The sequence below is a fragment of the Lissotriton helveticus genome, chromosome 12, assembly GCF_964261635.1.
Source record: "Lissotriton helveticus chromosome 12, aLisHel1.1, whole genome shotgun sequence".
Lineage (NCBI taxonomy): Eukaryota > Metazoa > Chordata > Amphibia > Caudata > Salamandridae > Lissotriton > Lissotriton helveticus.
This window is the reverse complement of record NC_136073.1, coordinates 9,641,269-9,662,694: the sequence shown is the minus strand read 5'-3', so window position 1 is coordinate 9,662,694 and position 21,426 is coordinate 9,641,269. Positions and strand designations below refer to the sequence as shown.

Below are 21,426 nucleotides of genomic sequence, written 5' to 3'. Positions count from 1 at the left end.
ATCATCAAATTAAATACTTATATAATTCTCCCGGTCCGTTATTTAGGTACAAGATGAAGACTTGGCCATTGCGGCCTTTTCCTATCGTTTGCATAATATTTGTCTCTCTTTAGTGACTCCGCAGGCCTTCCAGAAGAAAGGCGACCATCCACACTTAAGAAGATATATTGTGAAAAAGTGGCCTGGGTTCCCAGTAGTAGCAAGAGCTCTATAAATGAAATTCCGATACAAGACTTTGGGGCATATTACCAACAAGTAGCGATAATTATCGCTAAAAAGGCTTAGCGACGATATTTTTATCGCTGCCTATCGCTGGATATGTTAGCGGAGAAAACATGCTATTAGCAACGTTTTTCTCCATTGTGCTAAAATATCCAGCGATAGCGGCGAAATGTATCGCTGAGAATACAGCGATATTCACGCATTAGCCATGTTATCCACCTCCCATTGGATAACATGGCTAAGAACTGGTCTGAGCAGGCTTTGGTTTTTGGCGATAGCGGGAATATTTCCATCGCTACGCCTGCCTTGCTAATAGGCGATAGCAACGTTAGCGACTGCTTTCAGTCGCTAACAGGTTGGGTACGCCCACTTTGCATGTCATTAGCGATAAACATCGCTGACATGCAAAGCGGGCCCCAAACCGCTCGCTAGCGCCTAAAAGCTGTCGCTAACATCAGTTTGCGACAGCTTGCTAATAGAGCGATAGAATTATCGCCGCTTAGCGGCCGAAAACGGCCGCTAAACCGGCGATAATTGCCTATCGCAACCCTGGATAATATGCCCCTTTATTTTTTGGAGGGGCGGGCAAAGACTGCTATTTTATCTCTGATGAGATTTTGCCAACTTTAAAAATTAGATTTAATATTGAAAAAAAGGGTATGCCTGGTCACAAGGCATATTTGTGCAAGCAGTCGTTTTTTGTACGTTTTTGTTGATGTTGTTCTGCATCAGCAAACAAGCATTTGTTCCTTTTTGCTAAGGAAAGAGCATTGGTAAAAAGCACAGGACAAGCTAAAATAGACAAGAGAAATTGGTAGATACACCCTGGGCCAGGACAGCTAACTTATTAAGGCAGGCCACTGTAAGCAGCTGGCTCGTTACACCTGACACCACCACAAGCGGCCAGATGAGGGCGCCAGAGTGTAGGAAATGGCTGGAGGAAGAGTTTGTTTTAATTTGGTTTTTGATCCACTATAAAGTAGTGCAGAGGGTTAATATGCCTGTTGCAGAAAACAAGTGCAGAGCAGATTACAAAGTGCATACAATGTAAATAGGTCAGTGGGTTACTCGTTTTAAAAGAGACGTCATTTTGTTACGTGCATAGGTTAAAATCCTAATATAGGATTTTATGTATAAATTGCAAGAAACAAAATGATGTCCCCTTTAAAAGCAGTAACCTATTGACCTATTGACATTCTATGCACTTTGTAATTGTACTGAACTATTAGCTTTTATCAAAGGACTGCATGCACCCTGCAAAGTATAGCTTTGAGCAAAGATTAATGTTGGAAAAAGGATTCATTTGGACAGAAATCTATTCTCATTATTAAAGAGAACCCCCAGGTATGGTGTTACTTTTTTAATTCTGAGTTTGTGCTTCTCTAGACGGAGCACTCCTAAAATATACTACCTACCAGGGGAGAGGTGTGGCGCGGCGGCTAGAGCGACTGACTCCGGAATCTGGGGATCACGGTTCGATCACCGGCGGCAGGTTAGCCCAGCACCATGTGACTCTGGGCAATAGCTTGATTAATCTTCCCGATGGCACCCAGCGCCTAGAGACCCTAACGGGTGATTGTGCGCTTTACAAATGTGGATTATTACCAGTACGTGTGACTCCTACACCTTGTAGTCCTCTGATGAATGTAACATTTCCTATACGCCGAGTTACACACGTATGACTGATTGTCTTTGTGTAATGTGTGTGTGTGTGATGCAAAGTGCTCTGACACCCTACACTGGTATGAGTGGTGCTATATATGCATCTGAGAGAGGGTGGTTATGGAGACTTGGGCACTGTTCAAGGGTGGTGCTGAGGGAATCCTAGGTGGAGGTTGTCATTGGTGGGCGCCAACAAACATTGTCGCACCGGGCGCCCCCAGCTCTAAAGCCGGCCCCGGGACATCTTCTTACCTGTACAGACGAAAGCATGATTTTTTTTAGTGTTAACAAAACAGAAATACGCAGGTCAAAAAACAGAACTTTTGTCTAAGGCGTAAGATGACAATTGAGCAGAACACAGAGACACAGGAAAAGTGGGGGCCTGGATTGGAGACCCCAAGCAGCCGAGCAGAAAACCATGTAAAGGACCCACAAAAAAAAAAACCTTTAAAATAAAAGTAATGAGTCAGCTGAAAGGTTTCCGAGTACTAGGCCGGCCTTCTCAGATCTTCCCTCTCAGAGCTGTATAAAAGTGAGGGAGGGCTGAGGCAGGGGCAGCACACCCCCAGAGGGAGGGCAGATCGGCTGGAGGGGGGAGACCGGCAGCAGAAGAGCGACATGCCGACACTACTCCTGTTGGCCCTGCTGGTGGGCGTGCGGGCGGGTGAGTACACCTGGAGTGGGGCAGGGGGGCTAGGCACCTGAGGAGGGGACCACCCCCCATCCCCATCTCACTCAAACTTATTTATTTTATTTAAGAGGTTTTATATAGCGCTGGCCAGACCCGAAGGTATCGGAGCGCTTTACAGCAACTAGGAGAGAATTCACATAAAAGAGACAAAAGTAAACATAAGTGTTCAAAAGTTCCAGTGTGCTGTGCGTGCGAAGTGCACCATTGAGGTAGAGAGGGATGTATGACGTTACAACGCATGCTTTTACCACACATGCTGTTACAACGCGGTTTTTACAACGCATACCATTACAAGAAGTAGGTATGGGAAATATTTTTGTCAACCCAACTGAAGCTAGTAATGTTAAGAAATCTGAATTAAAAGAAGCACTGAAAGCACTTTATTTACAGAAAAGATTGATGATTGAATCGGGGGAAAAGCACAGTCGCTAAGTATCTGAACATTGAGTTGCCTAAAGTTACCTTTGCATTGTATTTGACATTATCACTGACTAGCTGGGAGAGAAGTTTATTATTTCGCCTAAGGGCCGGTACTGTGAGGTATCTGTTAAATTTTCCTTTGGGTTACCAGCAAAACACAGCTAAAATTAGCTGCCCCTGTGACGGGCAAAGCACACAAAATGACCTGCGCTTTCTCTTTTGTTGTAAATTTTATGTGAAATACACAAAATGGTTATTAATTCCGTTTTTAAAAAAACATAGACCCATTACTTTGGAACACTCCTATCAGGCACTGTTAAATTTAGATAATGAGGAAATAATTTGTCGTATTGGTACCTTTTTAAAAATTGCGGTTGGAGCACGTAAAATGATGGAAAATGTTTAAATTTTAACCTAACCTGTTCCTTTAATTGTATTTTATGGATAATAGTATTTTATGGAATATGTATTATGATATGTACTTTTATGAATTGAAAAATTCGAATAAAGATTCTTGAAATGAAATTAAATGAATTAGACTTAAATCTTTCAGGAAATGTGTCACACAGACAGCTGGAATATGTCTTGCCCAGGGCGCCAAAAAAGACATAGGGTGACAGTGGGTACAGACAGACAGACAGAGATAGATGGAGTTAACCAGAGAAAGGGGGCGAGGTTAAAATACACACGTAGGCAGAGGTGAGACAGAGTGACAGGTAACCAGAGAGGGGACAGCTTAAGATACACACATAGACAGAGGTGAGACAGAGACAGAGTGGGACGTAAACAGGGAAAGGGGAGAGGTTAAGATGCACACATAGACAGAGTGACAGGTAACCAGAGAGAGGGGGAGAGGTTAAGATGCACACATAGACAGAGTGACAGGTAACCAGAGAGAGGGGGAGAGGTTAAGCTACAAACATAGACAGAGTGACAGGTAACCAGAGAGAGGGGGAGAGGTTAAGATACAAACATAGACAGAGTGACAGGTAACCAGAGAGAGGGGGGAGGTTAAGATGCACACATAGACAGAGTGACAGGTAACCAGAGAGAGGGGGAGAGGTTAAGATGCACACATAGAGAGAGGGGAGACAGGTAACCAGAGAGAGGGGGAGAGGTTAAGCTACAAACATAGACAGAGTGACAGGTAACCAGAGAGAGGGGGGAGGTTAAGATGCACACATAGAGAGAGGGGAGACAGGGTGACAGGTAACCAGAGGGAGGGGGAGAGGTTAAGATACAAACATAGACAGGGGTGAGACAGAGTGAGAGGTAACCAGAGAGGGGAGAGGTTAAGATAGACACACAGACAGAGGTGAGACAGACAGAAAGATCTATTCCCAAGGGCTCTTGGGAAGTGGGTGTCCTGTTCATTTGTGAAGATAGATAGAGGGTTTGTGGGTTCATTGCATCATGTTTCCCAAAGTAATTTCATTCATCACAATGTCCTGGGGCATATTTACAAGGACTTAACGCCACCAGAATGTCACTTTTAGTGGCGTTCTGGTAGCTTTAACCCCTTCGAATTTTTGTGGCTTAACGCCGCCTTGTAAATAATGCCCATATTCACGCACTACTTAGCGTGAAAGGGGCATAAAAGGGGTGTTGCCGAGGGCGTTCCGCCACAACACCCACTGCTTTTTGACGCTGTCCCATATTTACAAGGTATGGGGCTGCGCCACAAATAGGACCAGGAAATAGCTGATCTGAAACAGGAGATACGAGGAGAAATGCTTTATTTCTCCTCGTATATTGCTCTTTCCACATGTTTTGCATTCTTCGGCACACACAGAAACAGCAAATCGCCTGTTAAGATTGTTTATGTGCAGGAAGATGTCCATTCCTGCATGTAAACAATCCCCCCTGCAGCGCAGGCGCCATAGCAAAATGGCGCTAGGGGGCTTGCGCTGGCGCTAGGCAGCCTCTTTAGCGTCAGCACTACCGGAAACGCAGGGGTAGGCGCATCCCTGTGTATTGAAACCGACAGGGGGGGGGGCAGAGAGGTCTGTGAGTCAGAGGTCACAGAGAGCTCCACAGCAGGTGCATTAACCTAAAAGCTATCGCACAACAGCTCGGTTTGGTACCGTCAGTCCACTGGACATGAGCATTCAAGGTAATTCCACTGCTCATGGGGGTAACGCTGCTTAACAGGTCAACGCACCTGCCGCAGACTTTTCGGAACCTGCATCTTGCCACCTCCCACCATCACTCTCTGAAAGCGACAAACCCAATGAGCTGGGCAGTGTCTGAATCCTATACCACCGGGTCTAGCCAGCGCTATATAAAACTCAAATAAATAAATAACTGACAGCGCTTAGAAGCATGTATGACACAGGAAGAGCGATATACCAGGAGGACGTCTCAGCAGGTTAATGCACAAGGCGCAGGAGTCTGTCTGCAACAGCGAGGTCAGAAATCAGAGCTACGCTGGGCCCCTTGAGCCTGGTCGAGAAAGGATCTATACAAGAAAGGAAAGCATATTTTTGTACTGCAGAACTGCTGATGTCTACAGAGGCATGAGATGGATGTGACATAAAAAAAAACCTGTTAATTATGTTACCATTTTTTCCAGATCTACTAAACTAAAACAAACACGTTGATTCACAAAAACCGCAGGATTTGTCCCTGAAAAATCCATTGTTTCAATGTATTAAACCAAATGTGTGTTTCCGACCCCTACTGAATTGTCATTTGAAAGGGGCATTTTTCGGGTGTTCCTTCCAAACTGGGAATCAGTAATTGCATTTGCAATTTCAGTCGCAAACCATTGATGGGTTTCCCACTCAAAAGTTAAGTGGTAAATAATTCGCAAAGGGGTACGGGTTCTCTTTGGGCCTTTTCTGCTTTGAGAATCATGGTACCAGCTTCGAGAAGCAGGCAGCTCTCGCTAAAGTGTTTCAAAAGGGCAAATTTTAAAGAGAAAAAAGCAACCCCCTTTTCTTTAAAGGAAATCAGTCGTTTAAAAAAAAAAATTCCATTTTGAAATGCAATCCCAGGGATGTAGCTCTTCTGTTCCTTGTGGGCCACCGTCCCTGTGCTTACAGCCAATTGCAAAGGGTCACAAATTCCAACCTGCCTAAAAGTTGTTCAGCAACTCACCCCAACTGCCTACTTTCGAGCAACCCCATTAGAACATAGGCTGGTTTGCAAAATTTGATCGAATTTGTCAAAAGCCGTAGCACAATTTGAGAATCCAATCTTAGAACCTCTGGCTTCCGGGGCTGCTGGAACAGGGCCAGTCCAGACTGAACTGCCTGGCGAGGGGAACAACCTTTACAACGCAACTTTTACATTGCACTACCATTACAACGCAGTCATTACATCGCAACATCCTTTACATCGTATGCCATTACAACACAACCATTACACATGTCACGCATGTCACTATAATGCTTGTCATTACAACGCATGTCATTACAACGCATGTCATTACAACGCATACCATTACAACGCATACCATTACAACGCATACCATTACAACGCATAGTACCCTTACACTATCCAACACTTACCCTACTGTTGCACCCCCTGGAGTTAGAATAGTAATTTTTACCCCTACACTATCCAATCCTTACCCTACTGTTGCACCCCCTGGAGTTAGAATAGTAATTTTTACCCCTACACTATCCAACACCTACCCTACTGTTGCATCCCCTGGAGTTAGAATAGTACATTTTACCCCTACACTATCCAATACTTACCATAAATGCAATGTAATGGTATGCGTTGTAATGGTATGTGTCTGTTTTGCATCTTGAGTCAGGAACCAGTAAGCAATCAGAAGTCAGGGTAACTTATCTGGAGTTACTCTGTCGAAATCCCCCAACCCGGCCCTACTGTCCCACCGTTCTTACCTGCACGAGCCGCGGCTGTCCAGATAATAGCAGAGGTAAAGATTAGATACACCGCAATTAAATGCTTTCCCCCTAAGCAAGGGGATTTTTGTATCGAGGTTGGACCCGGGACACCAGAGCCAGGGTTGGGGTCTCTTGGAGAGTTAATACGAGGGTTGATTTCGGAATATCTGGAAGAGTCTACGGCGTGGACCTGAAATGTGGGTACACATCCGTAAGGCACTGCCTAAGGTAAACTGGCATGACATGTTCTTGCTGTGCCTCTCCCGTGACTAGCGCCGGGAAGCCCCTTTGGGGGCAGTAGCGCCGGGAAGCCCCTTTGGGGGCAGTCATGCGCTTTAGAAATTGTTTTAGGATATGATAGCGTAATAAGATAACATAACATAAACTACTTTCTGGTGATGGGGGCTGCTTGCTGCACACCTGGGCATGTTCACAGGGCAGCGAGTGAATGGTTGCAGGTGGGATGATATTGGTCATGGATATTTCTACAGGTGCAAGCAGGCGAACATCAACTATGGATCAGCAAATAGGTCAAACAGGAGCTGAGCAAACTGTGTGATGTTTATTGATTCTATAAGTTGAGTGTTGGAAAGTGGGTTATTAGTAGAGGCAACAATGCATCAGCCGCAGGCAATACAGCCACGAACACAGTCTGGGGCTCAGAATAGGGCTCAGAAAAATATTCCATGCTCAACCCTTGGTAGCTTGGCTGCGAGCCAGAGCCAGGTATGTAAAGCATTTAAAAACACCAATTCAGTAAATAATTAATACAACACACATACAAATCCAACACCAATTTATAAAAATAGGAACTATTTTTTTTTAATTTTTAAAATGACACCAAAATGAAAATAATCCACTGTAGGGAACCAGAGATATGAATTTTTAAAGATTAAAAATGTTCTAGTGCTTAGAAACCAATAGTGTCACTTCTGGACATTTGGCCACCTCTGACTGGGACAAAGTCAAAGTTTGAGGCCGACCACAATGGAGCCCTGCTCGGACATGCTAAGCAGGAGGCCCCGGTCAAGATTTTACCTTCATCACTAAGAAACATCTCTGGAGGATTTCTCACCAGACGCCGTGCAGTCTCCTCCAGCAGGCCAGATTCTGTGAGAGTTCACCAGACTGCCTTTCTGTGAGAGTCCGCTCCCCCTCTGGAGCCTTTCCCAAACTTCTGGAACTTCTTCCTGAAGTTCCTCTTGAGGGTCCAAAGTGTGCAAAACACAATCCAAGGGTCTGGAATCTCTAAGATGGTCCTTAAAAGGTTGGGACCACAATCCCCACAATGCACCTGGACCACAGCCTTAAAAGTCCACTGGATACACTCCAGGCTGGGAACTCTTGGTGGAGTGGATGCAGGTGAGATTTGATAACCTGTAGCTTGCAGGGAGCCCACTCTTTATTCCTCTTGAAACAAGGTACATCCAAAGGGCTGTAGTTCCAGATAATGCAGCAGGCGCCGTTTCAGAATGCAGGGCCTCATGGTGCAAAACAAGTTTCCATCTTGGCGATCCTTCTTCTTCTTTCAGTTGTAACCAGTAGAGCGGAGAGTCTCTGCCCCTCTCGGATACATATTCAGTGTTCCCTGGGGTCACACAGGAGGGCACTCCTGTCCAATGAGGTGCAGGGCAACACCCCAGAGCATTACCATTTCCTCCAAAGTGTGGCACAGTGGTCTCCCAAAAACCACTATTCTCCAAAATTCAATATGGCTGAAGTCTCATCAGAGGGGCAAGAGCTGGCCAAACTAACCTCTAAGATGGCTCATCTCCATGGACTCGCTCCCCCTGACATCTGCACATTCCTTCCTTAACCTGCCATCTGGCTGGGTTCAGAGGGTGGGGGGGTGGGGGGGGGGGTAAATGAAACTGGTTTCTTGTGCCTGTACCCTCCCTCTTTTGAAGGTCATGGTTTAGGACCCCTCCACCTTGCACTGGCATTCCTATGTAGCAGAACCCTCTCCACCCAGAATGGCTCTTTGACCCCAGAGGCCACTTATCACCTCATCAAAGCAGCCGGGCTAATCCCCTGAACTCTGACCAATCAGGGCAGATCACTGGAAGGCTTAGTTTTGGCTTACAGACAAGAAAGTCTTAGAACTTATTGTCCGTACATTTTAGGATAAAGTCAACAATAGCATATTGTTGGATTTATCAATACCATTCTAGTAAGTCCTTGAATGATATTTTTTTGTGTTTCCTGGTGGGAGTTATTAATTAATAACTTCTTGTCATGTTAACAACCTATGGGGCTGGGGATTTGCAATGTGGGAAATGACTTGGGCAATTTCTCCAAAATCAGGGATTATAAATCATCTTTTATTAGGACCCTTCATATATATATACAGGACCCCACACCTTTGGAACACCTGGAGGAGACGTTAGGGGTTCTGAATATGTAAACACATTGCAGATCCTTATTCCAAGGGCTCCAAGCAGAAAAGTCTATTTTGGGAAGCACGTTACTACAATGTGAAAAGGGAAATCTGCCATTTCACTAGCCCCAGGGCATATACAACCTATTTTATAAGGATCCTCCTCATAAATACCTGACTCCTCACCCCCACGACACCTTGGGGAGACCCTGGGGATACCCAATATGCTAAAATATTGTGATTTATTAATTTCTAAGTGCCCCAAACATCAAAGTCAAGATTAGGCAGCACTATTTACACGTTAAAAGCAGTTCCGCAACACAGGGCTGCTTTTAAACTGACCTCAGGCCTCAGCAGTGCACACATGCAAGTGCAGAAGGGGCGGCTGGCCTCTCAATTCCCAAGCCCTATTATATACTAGGGAATTATAGGTAGGTTCAATCCCCCGTCCTATTATGTACTAGGGTCTTATAGGGGAGCTCATGCTAATCATAGGGGTACCCTAATCCATAGTGTACCCTAGTGCATGTAGGTGGTTTCACCATATTCTAAGCGTGTTTCCAGCGTAGCACTGGCCCTAGGCCTGGTTAGGCAGAGCCCAGGGTCAGTCAGAGTCAGTTACCACCAGCACCAGTTAGCATAAAATGAGGGGTGCCCAGGGCACCCGATGACTTTGCAACATTGATACATTGGTCTTTGAGAATAATGCAGAGTCAAGGGCGGTGAGCGAGGCCGAGGTGGCTTAAAAGTCATCCATGCAAGATCACATCTCCCCAGGAGGGTCATGGCTGACCCTGGTATGTGGACATGCCTACTTTCAAGCAGGTGTGGCTCGGGTCAGGTTCACTCGCGAGAGATTCTGACGTCACTTTTTGGTCTCCGCTGAGCTCAGATGTGTAGATGACACCATATAAGGGAGATTTGTGGTAAGCTCCAAATTTTCATAGGTTTTTGGGAGGAATATTATGAATTCTGGGAGATTTGATGACAAGTGCACCTTTTATTGGGAGGTCTGTGGTTCAGTATTTTGGAATGGTTGTCCGTGTGCCAGTCGGGGGTCACTTGTTCATTAGAGGGCGTCAGCGTCGCAAATTCAATTCTGGTGCCAAATGTTGTCACTGGTCAGTTTCAGGTTTATAGAAATTCAATGTTCTCTAATTTGTTTCTGGGTAATGTGGGACCCAGGTAATACTCTTGGGGGCATCTGCCAGAGAGTGTTGGGGGTGCGTGTCACTTTGAGGGACCTGGCTGGTGGACGTCACTTGCCTCTACGTGCTTAGAGAAGGACTGTAGCCATAGCCTTAATGCTGTCTCACGCCTCTCTTTTTTCCTTCAGGGGACCAGAACGGAGGTATTATTGGGGGGGAAATTGCGACGCCTCACAGCAAGCCCTGGATGGCCTGTCTGTTCCTCAACACACCAAAAGCTCATATCTGCGGAGGAGCCCTCATATCAAGAAAGTTTGTGCTGACGGCTGCACACTGCAGCGAAGAGTAAGAATTGTTTTCTTTCAGGTCCCTGTCAGTTCTGTGCCCTGTTGCATTCTGGGTAGTTTACGAACTTTTTTGGGGTGGGGCATGTGCGGTGTGGGGGTGCGTGTGCCAGTGACTGTACCAGCATGTGCACGAGTGGCCAAGCAGCCAAGGCGGCTTTGATATATGATGTTTAAAAATCCATGCATGTCAGAGAGTGCCAATTGTTGCTACCTTAAGGCTGGATTATAAACATTATTTCCACTCACTAAAAATTGAAAAAAACATTTTCACAGTTCGGCCAAGGTCTTCCAAGGGTTGGCCGGCACTTGAGGGGCAGGTAAGAGACAGCCATTTTGTCTGTCAAGAAGAGAGGTGAAGTGCCCCCAGGCCACCTCAGTCATGAGCATCATGCTTTTCGATCAGTAGCATAATGAGATGTCTTCCATCAAACTCAAACATGGGTGGAGTTTGCATAATGTGACAAGCGGCGACCTACCTTTCGGTAGCGTATGAAGGCGACTTACATCAAACTCAAACATGAACGAGGTTTACATAATGTGATCCGTGGTAACCCACCTTTCTGTAGTATAACGAGGCATCTTACATCACACTCAAGCATGGGTGGAATTTGCATGATGTGACCAGTGGCGATCATCCTTACCGTAGCGTACAAAGGCGTCTTCCATCGACATCACACATGGACGAGGTTTACATAATGTGATCCCTGGTAACCCACCTTTCTGTAGCATATGCAGGCGTCTTCTATCAAACTCAAACATGGGTGGAGTTTGCATAATGTGACAAGCGGCGACCTACCTTTCGGTAGTGTATGGAGGCGACTTACATCAAACTCAAACATGGACGAGGTTTACATAATGTGACTAGGCGCTATGCTCCTCTTCACAGTGCACGAAGGTATTCTCCATCAAACTCAACCTGAGGCGGGTTTTGCATAAATTGGCCACGGTGAAACACCTCCCGGTAGTACACTCAGGTGTCTTCCAGCGAACTCCAGGGTTTGCATAACGTGGCCAAAGGCTATGCTTCTCCCAGAATGGCATTGAGGTGCCGTCCATCAAACTCAAACCTAAGGTGGGGCTGACATGACGTAACAAGGGGCGCAACTCCTCTCCTGGGTTACACCATGCTCTCATCAACCCTCACCTGGAAGTCCAGTTTCCGAAGGGGCACCAGGCATCAACCTTGAAGAACCCCTTCCCACTGCCACAAGACCTACACTGGGAATGACATGACAGGAAGTTACATAGAAGGAAGTGACCTGGCAGGAAGTGGCATAGCTAGGGAGTACACAGACCACACCCGATAGGGTCCAATAACACCACGCTTTGGTGATGCAAATCATGCCAGGCACAGGAAGGTACGCTGTGGCAGCTGTGACGTCTAGGACAGGGCCTACAGGGCATGGTTCATGAGGCCAAGTGATTTTGAGAAAAGGCATGAAGCATACGTCCCAAAAACCCCTCTGTTAGAAATGGCGATTTCTGGTTGGCCGAGGCTTGCGCCAAAGCCAGACAGAAACCACCACTCTAGTCAGGGCAAGGGAGTTACACGCCAAAGATAACCCCTGCTCACCCTCTAGGCAACGTGACACGAGCAGTAAGGCTGATCCCGGAGGCAATGTAGGTTAAGTATTTACGCACGCACGCACCCACCAGCAGCAACATCCCAGGCCCCCCACAAAAGGAACTCCACACAAGGTTATATATGAAAATAGCCTTTGTATTATACCAAACACATTAGATAATAAACTCACACTTTACAATGTGCCATAGGCACGAGCAGAATTTACAGGGGATTATGTACATGGGACAGGGCCACTGTCAGGAATAAGCACTTTTAGAACTAGCACTTGGTAGAATTAGCACTTTGTAGGAATACCACTGGTAAAAGGTAAGTACCACCTACGCAATCCTAAACACCTTAGGCAAATATCACGCAGGGATTCATAAACTCACTAGCATCACCTATACTAGAAAAAACAACCTCCTAAGCATGAAAAACACATTCAGAGGAATAGGCCAGAAGCTTCACACATGATGCATGAAGACACATTCAGAGGTATAGGCAAAAAGCTTTACACATGATGCATGAAGACATATTCAGAGGTATAGGCCAGAATCTTTACACATGATGCATGAAAACACATTCAGAGGTATAGATAGGCCAGAAGCTTTACACATGATGCATGGAGACACATTCAGAGGTATAGATAGGCCAGAATCTTTACACATGATGCATGAAAACACATTCAGAGGTATAGGCCAGAAGCTTTACACATGATGCATGGAGACACATTCAGAGGTATAGATAAGCCAGAAGCTTTACACATGATGCATGAAAACACATTCAGAGGTATAGATAGGCCAGAAGCTTTACACATGATGCATGGAGACACATTCAGAGGTATAGATAGGCCAGAATCTTTACACATGATGCATGAAAACACATTCAGAGGTATAGGCCAGAAGCTTTACACATGATGCACGAAAACACATTCAGAGGTATAGGCCTAAATGGAGCAGCTGCCCACTAAGTGCTGGGCAGCTAGGGATAGGAATGTGGCCTGGGCTCTCAGTAGCCCCGTGAATAAATTGTGCCACGTTGGAGCCCTCTGGCTCGAGAAACAAGATGCCCCCTGGAACCTCGTGGGCTCGAAATAACTGTGTGCCCGGGAGCCTCGTGGGCCCTGAAGAACAAATGCCCTCTGTAGCCCCTCGTGGGCGCGACAGAAATACCCCTGTCGTTGGAATCCCCCCTCTGGGGACTCGGAACCAATGGAAATGCCCAGGAGCCTCTCGGGCTCGAACAACAATGCCCCCAAACAAGCAAGTGGAGCCTCATGGGATTGAGAAATCAAAAATGCTGCCAATACTGGGGGGAGTGGCCTGCTGCCAACCGGGGCCGCTCTACCCTCAAAATGCCCCCAAAATTAAGCTTGCATCACTGGGGGGGGGGCGGGCACCGGCAATGTGCCCCGACGCCCCACTCTTCACAAATGAGCACAGGGGCCCCACTCACCGGGTCTGCCGGACTCCTCGGGCCGGTCCTGCACTCTGGGCCTGGTCTCCTCAAGCAGCGCGGGGCTCTCCTTCCCCACCGGAGCCCCGCCTGCACTTTCAGCCGCTCTCCTCTCGCTGCTGGGCCCACGGCAGTCAGGGTCCTCCCGCGCTTCACCGGGACGTCCTGGGAGGCGGGGTGAGCTCCCGTCCTCCTTCCTGCCTTGCTTTCAGGGGCAGCCAATGGCAGCGCGGCCCCTCGGACGAGCCTTTAGGCTCCGGGGTGTGATGGCCAATGGCAGCGAGGTGATTCTTCTTTGGGGCCGCCAATGGCAGGGCGGCCCTGTGGACGAGTCTCTAGGCTCCGGGGCGCGCTGGCAAATGGCGGCGCGGCGATTCTTTGAAAAAGTACAGGGTAGGCTCCCGTTTTAAGAACTCGGTCCCTGGCGGGGTGGGCACCCGTCAGGGGGGCAAAATATATGGTGTAAATATGCGGCAATTCTGCAAAGTGGGCCCCTGCTTCCCCTAAATGGCAAGGGGCCAGTCAAATAGCGTTCCTGGAGGGAAAAACAAAGCGCTCCCAGGGAAGTAGGAACAAAGCGCTTCCCAGGCGCTTGCCGGGACCCAGCAATCCCAAAAGTCCAGGGACAAGGTATAAACAGGAATGAAGGCAGGGGGGGCAAAGGCTGGGCCCAGGGGCCAGCTCACAGTGCCCTCCAGGCAGGGAGGCAGTCCCCAGTGGCGGTCCTCCTGGCGCCCAGCAGCAGCAGGCCCCCCTCAAGTTAGGATCAGGTAGAGAACATTTTGCATGGGGACACAGCCCCTTTTTATACACCTAACTCGTTTGTCTCAGGGTGCAGGGTGGGGGAAGACCAGTCGCAGCTGGTTTTGAAGCACTCTGATGTGCTCAGCCTCTCTTCCCATTCACTGGCCAGGCTAGGGCCATCAGTCGCACCACAGGGGGCAGAGCCAGCATTGTGTGGGGAAAGCCCAGCCCTATTCAGGTCCCAGGTGCACTCTTTCCTCACATCAATCTTGCAGATCTCTCCACTCACCACCGGGGCAAACCCATCCTGACTCCTGGAGCCAGGCTCCCCAGCCAGCTCCAGCCAATCACAAGCCAGCCAGCCAATTCACATAAATTACACAGGCATGTCAACTTCTAGAAGTGGCACTTCCACACGAGATACAATAGCGCCGCACACATCATCGCGCAGCATTCACTCTCACGAGTTCGCACATACCAAAGTCGCCCCTGCACTCCCCACGCATCAGGAACTACTAGGGACACATATATTCCCCATGCATTCCTATGGGAGGGCAGGCCAACCTCACCACACGCACGCACTTTACCCTGGGACACAGTGGTAAAGTGCGCAGAAACCAAAAATCACTAACCCCAGGTCACAATTAAAAGCAAAAAGTTCAGGGGTGAACCTGCCAGAAGGGCGAAGTCCAACACCCTCACACTTTTAAGTTTGATGGAAGGTAACCTTGAATACTAGCTTCATGACACCAGTGCCCCCTGAGTGTAAGTGACAGCCATCTCTGCCTCGCCCGGAACCTTAGTCACCACAGTAATCTTTCCAGCACAGAGTATCTATTTCCTGTTCATGATCTCAGCCAGCGCCCTACTGTGACTGGATCCTACTCCACTGGTGTGTTTATAACCCAAGACATCACTCAGATCCATACTGGATCTTGCCTCAGCGTGTCACTCCTGCACCAGGTTACAGCCACGCCCACCAGTCCCAGGGTGCCACACTCTACCAGGGCCTGTCCCAGATGGAGCCTCAGCCTGTGCCATACTATGCTGCCTGGGTGCCAAGGGCAATCAGTGTCTTTTCGCTGTGAGTGTCTCGGTGCACATTTTGATCAGAGTGTGCCACGCTGCACCAGTCTCTGTGACCTTACCTGTGCCGTGCTCTGAACCATGAGTGCCACGCTGTACAGCCTGCGGATCTTCCTCAGGACAAGGGGACAGGTGAAGTGACCCTCATCAATCATGCAATGCTCAATTGGAATCCAAAATCTGTTTACACCAATGCCCGTTATGTGGCAAGGGCCAACTAAGGTCAAATCCCGTTATTCAGTAGCTATAGACCATGGCGGTGGTGCCCAGACCATCCATGGAACATAGTATTCAGGCCCGTATGTGTGGCAAAAGTTTGCTGAATGAATCAGGCAATCCAGGGCACAGCGTAATTTTAACTGGAGAAGATCTGATCGACGTCCTCACTCCATCGGGTCACTTCACCTGTCCCCTTGTCCTGAAGAAGATCCGCATAGCTGAGGTATTAAAGTCCCTCGTTTGCCGATAAGCCTGATCGAAACGTCGACGCTAACCCCTACCGCACCTGGACCAATTTCCCCTTCCCCATTAACCCTGTTTACAGCCTTAAGGAAAAACTCCTTACAAATTCAAATGAATTATTTGCATGTGGCCAGGTTGCATCTAACTGTTTATTCGATATCAGTTTGTACAATCTTGTAAATATATGCCCTTTACTTTTCTTCACATTTTGAGCTCTCTTGACTCGTATATATACACTTGAGCACTCTTTCTTACACGTTCCCTAGAACACTCTCCTACCTTTCTGACCGTCTAATGATTGTTCCTTTAAATGACCAAATAAATATATTGTAATAATACTTAGGGGTTTTTCTGCACATTTATTTTCACGATTTCCAGACGTCGAGAGCCTCAGCTCCGTGCACCGGTGTCTGTCTGTTCACGTGTCTGTCCCCGGCAGGGTGTCACGGGCCTCGCGGTGCTGCATTTGGAGGGATCTGGTGCTCACTTGTCGCTGTGCTTGTGTTTTTCAGTAAGTTCAGAGACGTCAAGGTGGTCCTCGGAGTCCACAACAAGACGAAGCCTGACGAGCACTGGCAGACATTCGCGAAGGTCAAGGCTCACTTCCACACCCCGGACCCCTACAACTATGTGACCAGGAAGAACGACATTGTGCTGCTGGAGGTAAGTGACCCGCTCTCGTGCAAGGCGTGAGCACAAAGGTGCTGTGAGGGGGCAGAGAGAGCAGCCTGGTCTATACACAAGAGATGAAGGATCCCTGTGCACGGGGGCAGGGGTGGGTGGCCGGGGCGGGCTGACCTGGGGCCGGGTGTGCTGGGCACTGGCCTGGGGGTGGTTGATGGTGGGAAGCTTGGGGTCACCAGGCCTTTCTTTCTCTTCCTAGCTGCCCCACGCAGTCACGCTGAACAAAGAGGTGCAGATCATCCCACTTCCGGCCGGAGAGGGCGACATTAACCCGGGCACGGTGTGTAACGTGGCCGGCTGGGGGGGGACCACCAAAAACCCCAACGGGCCCATGTCGGACGTGCTGAGGGAAGCCAACGTGACCGTCCTGGACAACAGCGCCTGCGACAAGGACCTGGGCCTCAACCAGCACATGAAGCCCACCATGCTGTGCGCCGGGGATCGGGACCCCGACAGGGACGCCCGCGTGGTAAGACTGCTTCCTGCACGCCTGGGGGTGTGGGCGCTGCACCCCGTCTAGCACCCACGCCTGTGGGCGCTGCACCCCGTCTAGCACCCACGCCTGTGTGCGCTGTCAGCCCATCTAGCACTGGCTGTGTGCGCTGTCACCCCATCTAGCACTGCCTGTGTGCGCTGTCACCCCGTCTAGCACCCGAGCCTGTGTGCGCTGTCACTCCGTCTTGCACCCGAGCCTGTGTGCACTGTCACCCAGTCTAGCACCCAAGCCTGTGTGCGCTGTCACCACGTCTAGCACCCAAGCCTGTGTGCACTGTCACCCCATCTAGCACTGCCTGTGTGCGCTGTCACCCCATCTAGGACCAATGCCTGTGTGCGCTGTCACCCCATCTAGCACTGCCTGTGTGCGCTGTCACCCCATCTAGGACCAATGCCTGTGTGCGCTGTCACCCCATCTAGCACTGCCTGTGTGCGCTGTCACCCCATCTAGGACCAATGCCTGTGTGCGCTGTCACCCCATCTAGCACTGCTTGTGTGCGCTGTCACCCCATCTAGCACTGCCTGTGTGCGCTGTCACCCCATCTAGGACCCACGCCTGTGTGCGCTGTCACCCTGTCTAGCACTGCTTGTGTGCGCTGTCACCCCTTCTAGCACCCACTGTGTGCGCTGTCACCCCATCTAGCACTGCCTGTGTGCGCTGTCACCCCATCTAGCACCCAAGCCTGTGTGCGCTGTCACCCCATCTAGCACTGCCTGCGTGCGCTGTCACCCCATCTAGCACCCAAGCCTGTGTGCACAGTCACCCCATCTAGCACTGCCTGTGTGCGCTGTCACCCCATCTAGCACCCAAGCCTGTGTGCGCTGTCACCCCATCTAGCACTGCTTGTGTGCGCTGTCACCCCATCTAGCACCCACGCCTGTGTGCGCTGTCATCCCATCTAGCACCCACGCCTGTGTGAGCTGTCACCCTGTCTAGCACTGGCTGTGTGCGCTGTCACCCCATCTAGCACTGCCTGTGTGCGCTGTCACCCCGTCTAGCACCCGAGCCTGTGTGCGCTGTCACTCCGTCTTGCACCCGAGCCTGTGTGCACTGTCACCCAGTCTAGCACCCAAGCCTGTGTGCGCTGTCACCACGTCTAGCACCCAAGCCTGTGTGCACTGTCACCCCATCTAGCACTGCCTGTGTGTGCTGTCACCCCATCTAGCACCCACGCCTGTGTGCGCTGTCACCCCATCTAGCACCCACGCCTGTGTGCGCTGTCACCCCATCTAGCACCCACGCCTGTGTGCGCTGTCACCCCATCTAGCACCCACGCCTGTGTGCGCTGTCACCCCATCTAGCACCCACGCCTGTGTGCGCTGTCACCCCATCTAGCACTGCCTGTGTGCGATGTCACCCCATCTAGCACCCACGCCTGTGTGCGCTGTCACCCCATCTAGCACTGCCTGTGTACGCTGTCACCCCATCTAGCACCGCTTGTGTGCGCTGTCACCCCATCTAGCACCCACGCCTGTGTGCGCTGTCACCCTGTCTAGCACTGCTTGTGTGCGCTGTCACCCCTTCTAGCACCCACTGTGTGCGCTGTCACCCCATCTAGCACTGCCTGTGTGCGCTGTCACCCCATCTAGCACCCAAGCCTGTGTGCACAGTCACCCCATCTAGCACTGCCTGTGTGCGCAGTCACCCCATCTAGCACCCAAGCCTGTGTGCGCTGTCACCCCATCTAGCACTGCTTGTGTGCGCTGTCACCCCATCTAGCACCCACGCCTGTGTGAGCTGTCACCCTGTCTAGCACTGCTTGTGTGCGCTGTCACCCCATCTAGCACTGGCTGTGTGCGCTGTCACCCCATCTAGCACTGCCTGTGTGCGCTGTCACCCCGTCTAGCACCTGAGCCTGTGTGCGCTGTCACTCCGTCTTGCACCCGAGCCTGTGTGCACTGTCACCCAGTCTAGCACCCAAGCCTGTGTGCGCTGTCACCACGTCTAGCACCCAAGCCTGTGTGCACTGTCACCCCATCTAGCACTGCCTGTGTGCGCTGTCACCCCATCTAGCACCCACGCCTGTGTGCGCTGTCACCCCATCTAGCACCCACGCCTGTGTGCGCTGTCACCCCATCTAGCACCCACGCCTGTGTGCGCTGTCCCCCCATCTAGCACTGCCTGTGTGCGCTGTCACCCCATCTAGCACCCACGCCTGTGTGCGCTGTCACCCCATCTAGCACTGCCTGTGTACGCTGTCACCCCATCTAGCACCGCTTGTGTGCGCTGTCACCCCATCTAGCACCCACGCCTGTGTGCGCTGTCACCCCATCTAGCACTGCCTGTGTGCACTGTCACCCCATCTAGGACCCACGCCTGTGTGCGCTGTCACCCCGTCTAGTACCCACGCCTGTGTGCGCTGTCACCCCATCTAGGACCCACGCTTGTGTGTGCTGTCACCCCGTCTAGGACCCACGCCTGTGTGTGCTGTCACCCCGTCTAGGACCCACGCCTGTGTGCGCTGTCACCCCATCTAGGCACCACACCTGTATGCGCTGTCACCTCGTCTACCACCCAAGCCTGTGTGCACTGTCACCCCGTCTAGCACCCAAGCCTGTGTGCACTGTCACCCCGTCTAGCACCCAAACCTGTGTGCACTGTCACCCCATCTAGCACCAGCCCCTGTGCGCGCTGTCAACCCGTCTAGCACCCAAGCCTGTGTGCGCTGTCACCCCATCGAGCACTGCCTGTGTGCGCGGTCACCCCATCTAGGACCCACACCTGTGTGCGCTGTCACCCAATCTAGCACTGCTTGTGTGCGCTGTCACCCCATCTACGACCCACGCCTGTGTGCGCTGTCACCCCATCTAGCACCCAAGCATGTGTGCGTTGACACCTCATCTAGCACTGCTTGTGTGCGTTGTCACCCCAGCTAGCACCCACGCCTGTGTGCGCTGTCACCCCATCTAGCACTGCTTGTGTGCGCTGTCACCCCATCCAGCACCCACGTCTGTGTGCGCTGTCACCCCATCTAGCACCCAAGCCTGTGTGCGCTGTCACCCCATCTAACACTGCCTGTGTGCGCTGTCACCCCATCTAGCACCCAAGCCTGTGTGCGCTGTCACCCCATCTAGCACTGCTTGTGTGCGCTGTCACCCCATCTCGCACCCACGCCGGTGTGCGCTGTCACCCCATCTAGCACTGCTTGTTTGCGCTGTCACCCCATCTAGCACCCAAGCCTGTGTGCGCTGTCACCCCATCTAGCACCCAAGCCTGTGTGCGCTGTCACCCCATCTAGCACTGCTTGTTTGCGCTGTCACCCCATCTAGCACCCACGCCTGTGTGCGCTGTCACCCCATCTAGCACCCAAGCCTGTGTGCTCGGTCACCCCATCTACCACTGCTTGTGTGCGCTGTCACCCCATCTAGCACCCATGCCTGTGTGCGCTGTCACCCCTTCTAGCACTGCTTGTGTGCGCTGTCACCCCTTCTAGCACCCACGCCTGTGTGCGCTGTCACCCCTTCTAGCACTGCCTGTGTGCGCTGTCACCCCATCTAGCACCCAAGCCTGTGTGCGCTGTCACCCCTTCTAGCACTGCCTGTGTGCGCTGTCACCCCATCTAGCACCCAAGCCTGTGTGCGCTGTCACCCCATCTAGCACTGCTTGTGTGCGGTGGCACCACATCTAGCACCCACGCCTGTGTGCGCTGTCACCACATCTAGCACCCACGCCTGTGTGCGCTGTCACCCCATCTAGCACCCACGCCTGTGTGCGCTGTCACCCCATCTAGAACTCCACAGATGAGGTCCTTGGGTTATAAGGTTAACGGAGGAAGTTTGGGATTTCTTTCCCTTCGTTCTCACTCACTTCTCACCAGAGCACTCTCCTTTGCACGTTCCCTTTGAGCAACCCTCTCCAACCTTCTTGAAAAGACCATAGTGGAGCCAAGCAATCACTGTATGTTGGTTCAATTTTGTGATTAATAACTACATGCTTTTTTGGAAACCTATGTTTGTTGCTCATCTGTGGACTTGAATTAATTCGGTTCTATGTAACCGGGAGCAAACATTGTTATATGCTCGGAGTTTTTATTAAATAACAACTGTCTCTAGAAGGAATCTATACTAAAGAAAGGGCCAGGACCACTGTTTTCTGTACCATTCGACACCCAGGTCCAAGGACTTTAGTTTGGGTCACCCCATTTATTATAATTGCAAGTGCCCGTGGAAGCAGACGCTGTGTTAGAAATGGGATCTCAGGTTGGCTGAGGC

General features: G+C 50.4%; 1 protein-coding gene across 1 annotated transcript in view; it reads left to right on the top strand.

Annotated features, from left to right (window-relative positions):
• The first annotated feature begins 2,441 nt into the window (after window positions 1-2,441).
• Window positions 2,442-21,426, top strand: part of LOC144798439 (mast cell protease 2-like) — a 33,326-nt gene continuing 14,341 nt past the window's right edge. The window contains exons 1-4 of the mRNA XM_078669313.1: window positions 2,442-2,548; window positions 10,566-10,722; window positions 16,548-16,698; window positions 16,919-17,188. Of these exons, the coding sequence (XP_078525439.1) occupies window positions 2,503-2,548; window positions 10,566-10,722; window positions 16,548-16,698; window positions 16,919-17,188 (624 nt within the window). The 5' untranslated portion in view covers window positions 2,442-2,502. The remainder of the gene's footprint in view (window positions 2,549-10,565; window positions 10,723-16,547; window positions 16,699-16,918; window positions 17,189-21,426) is intronic.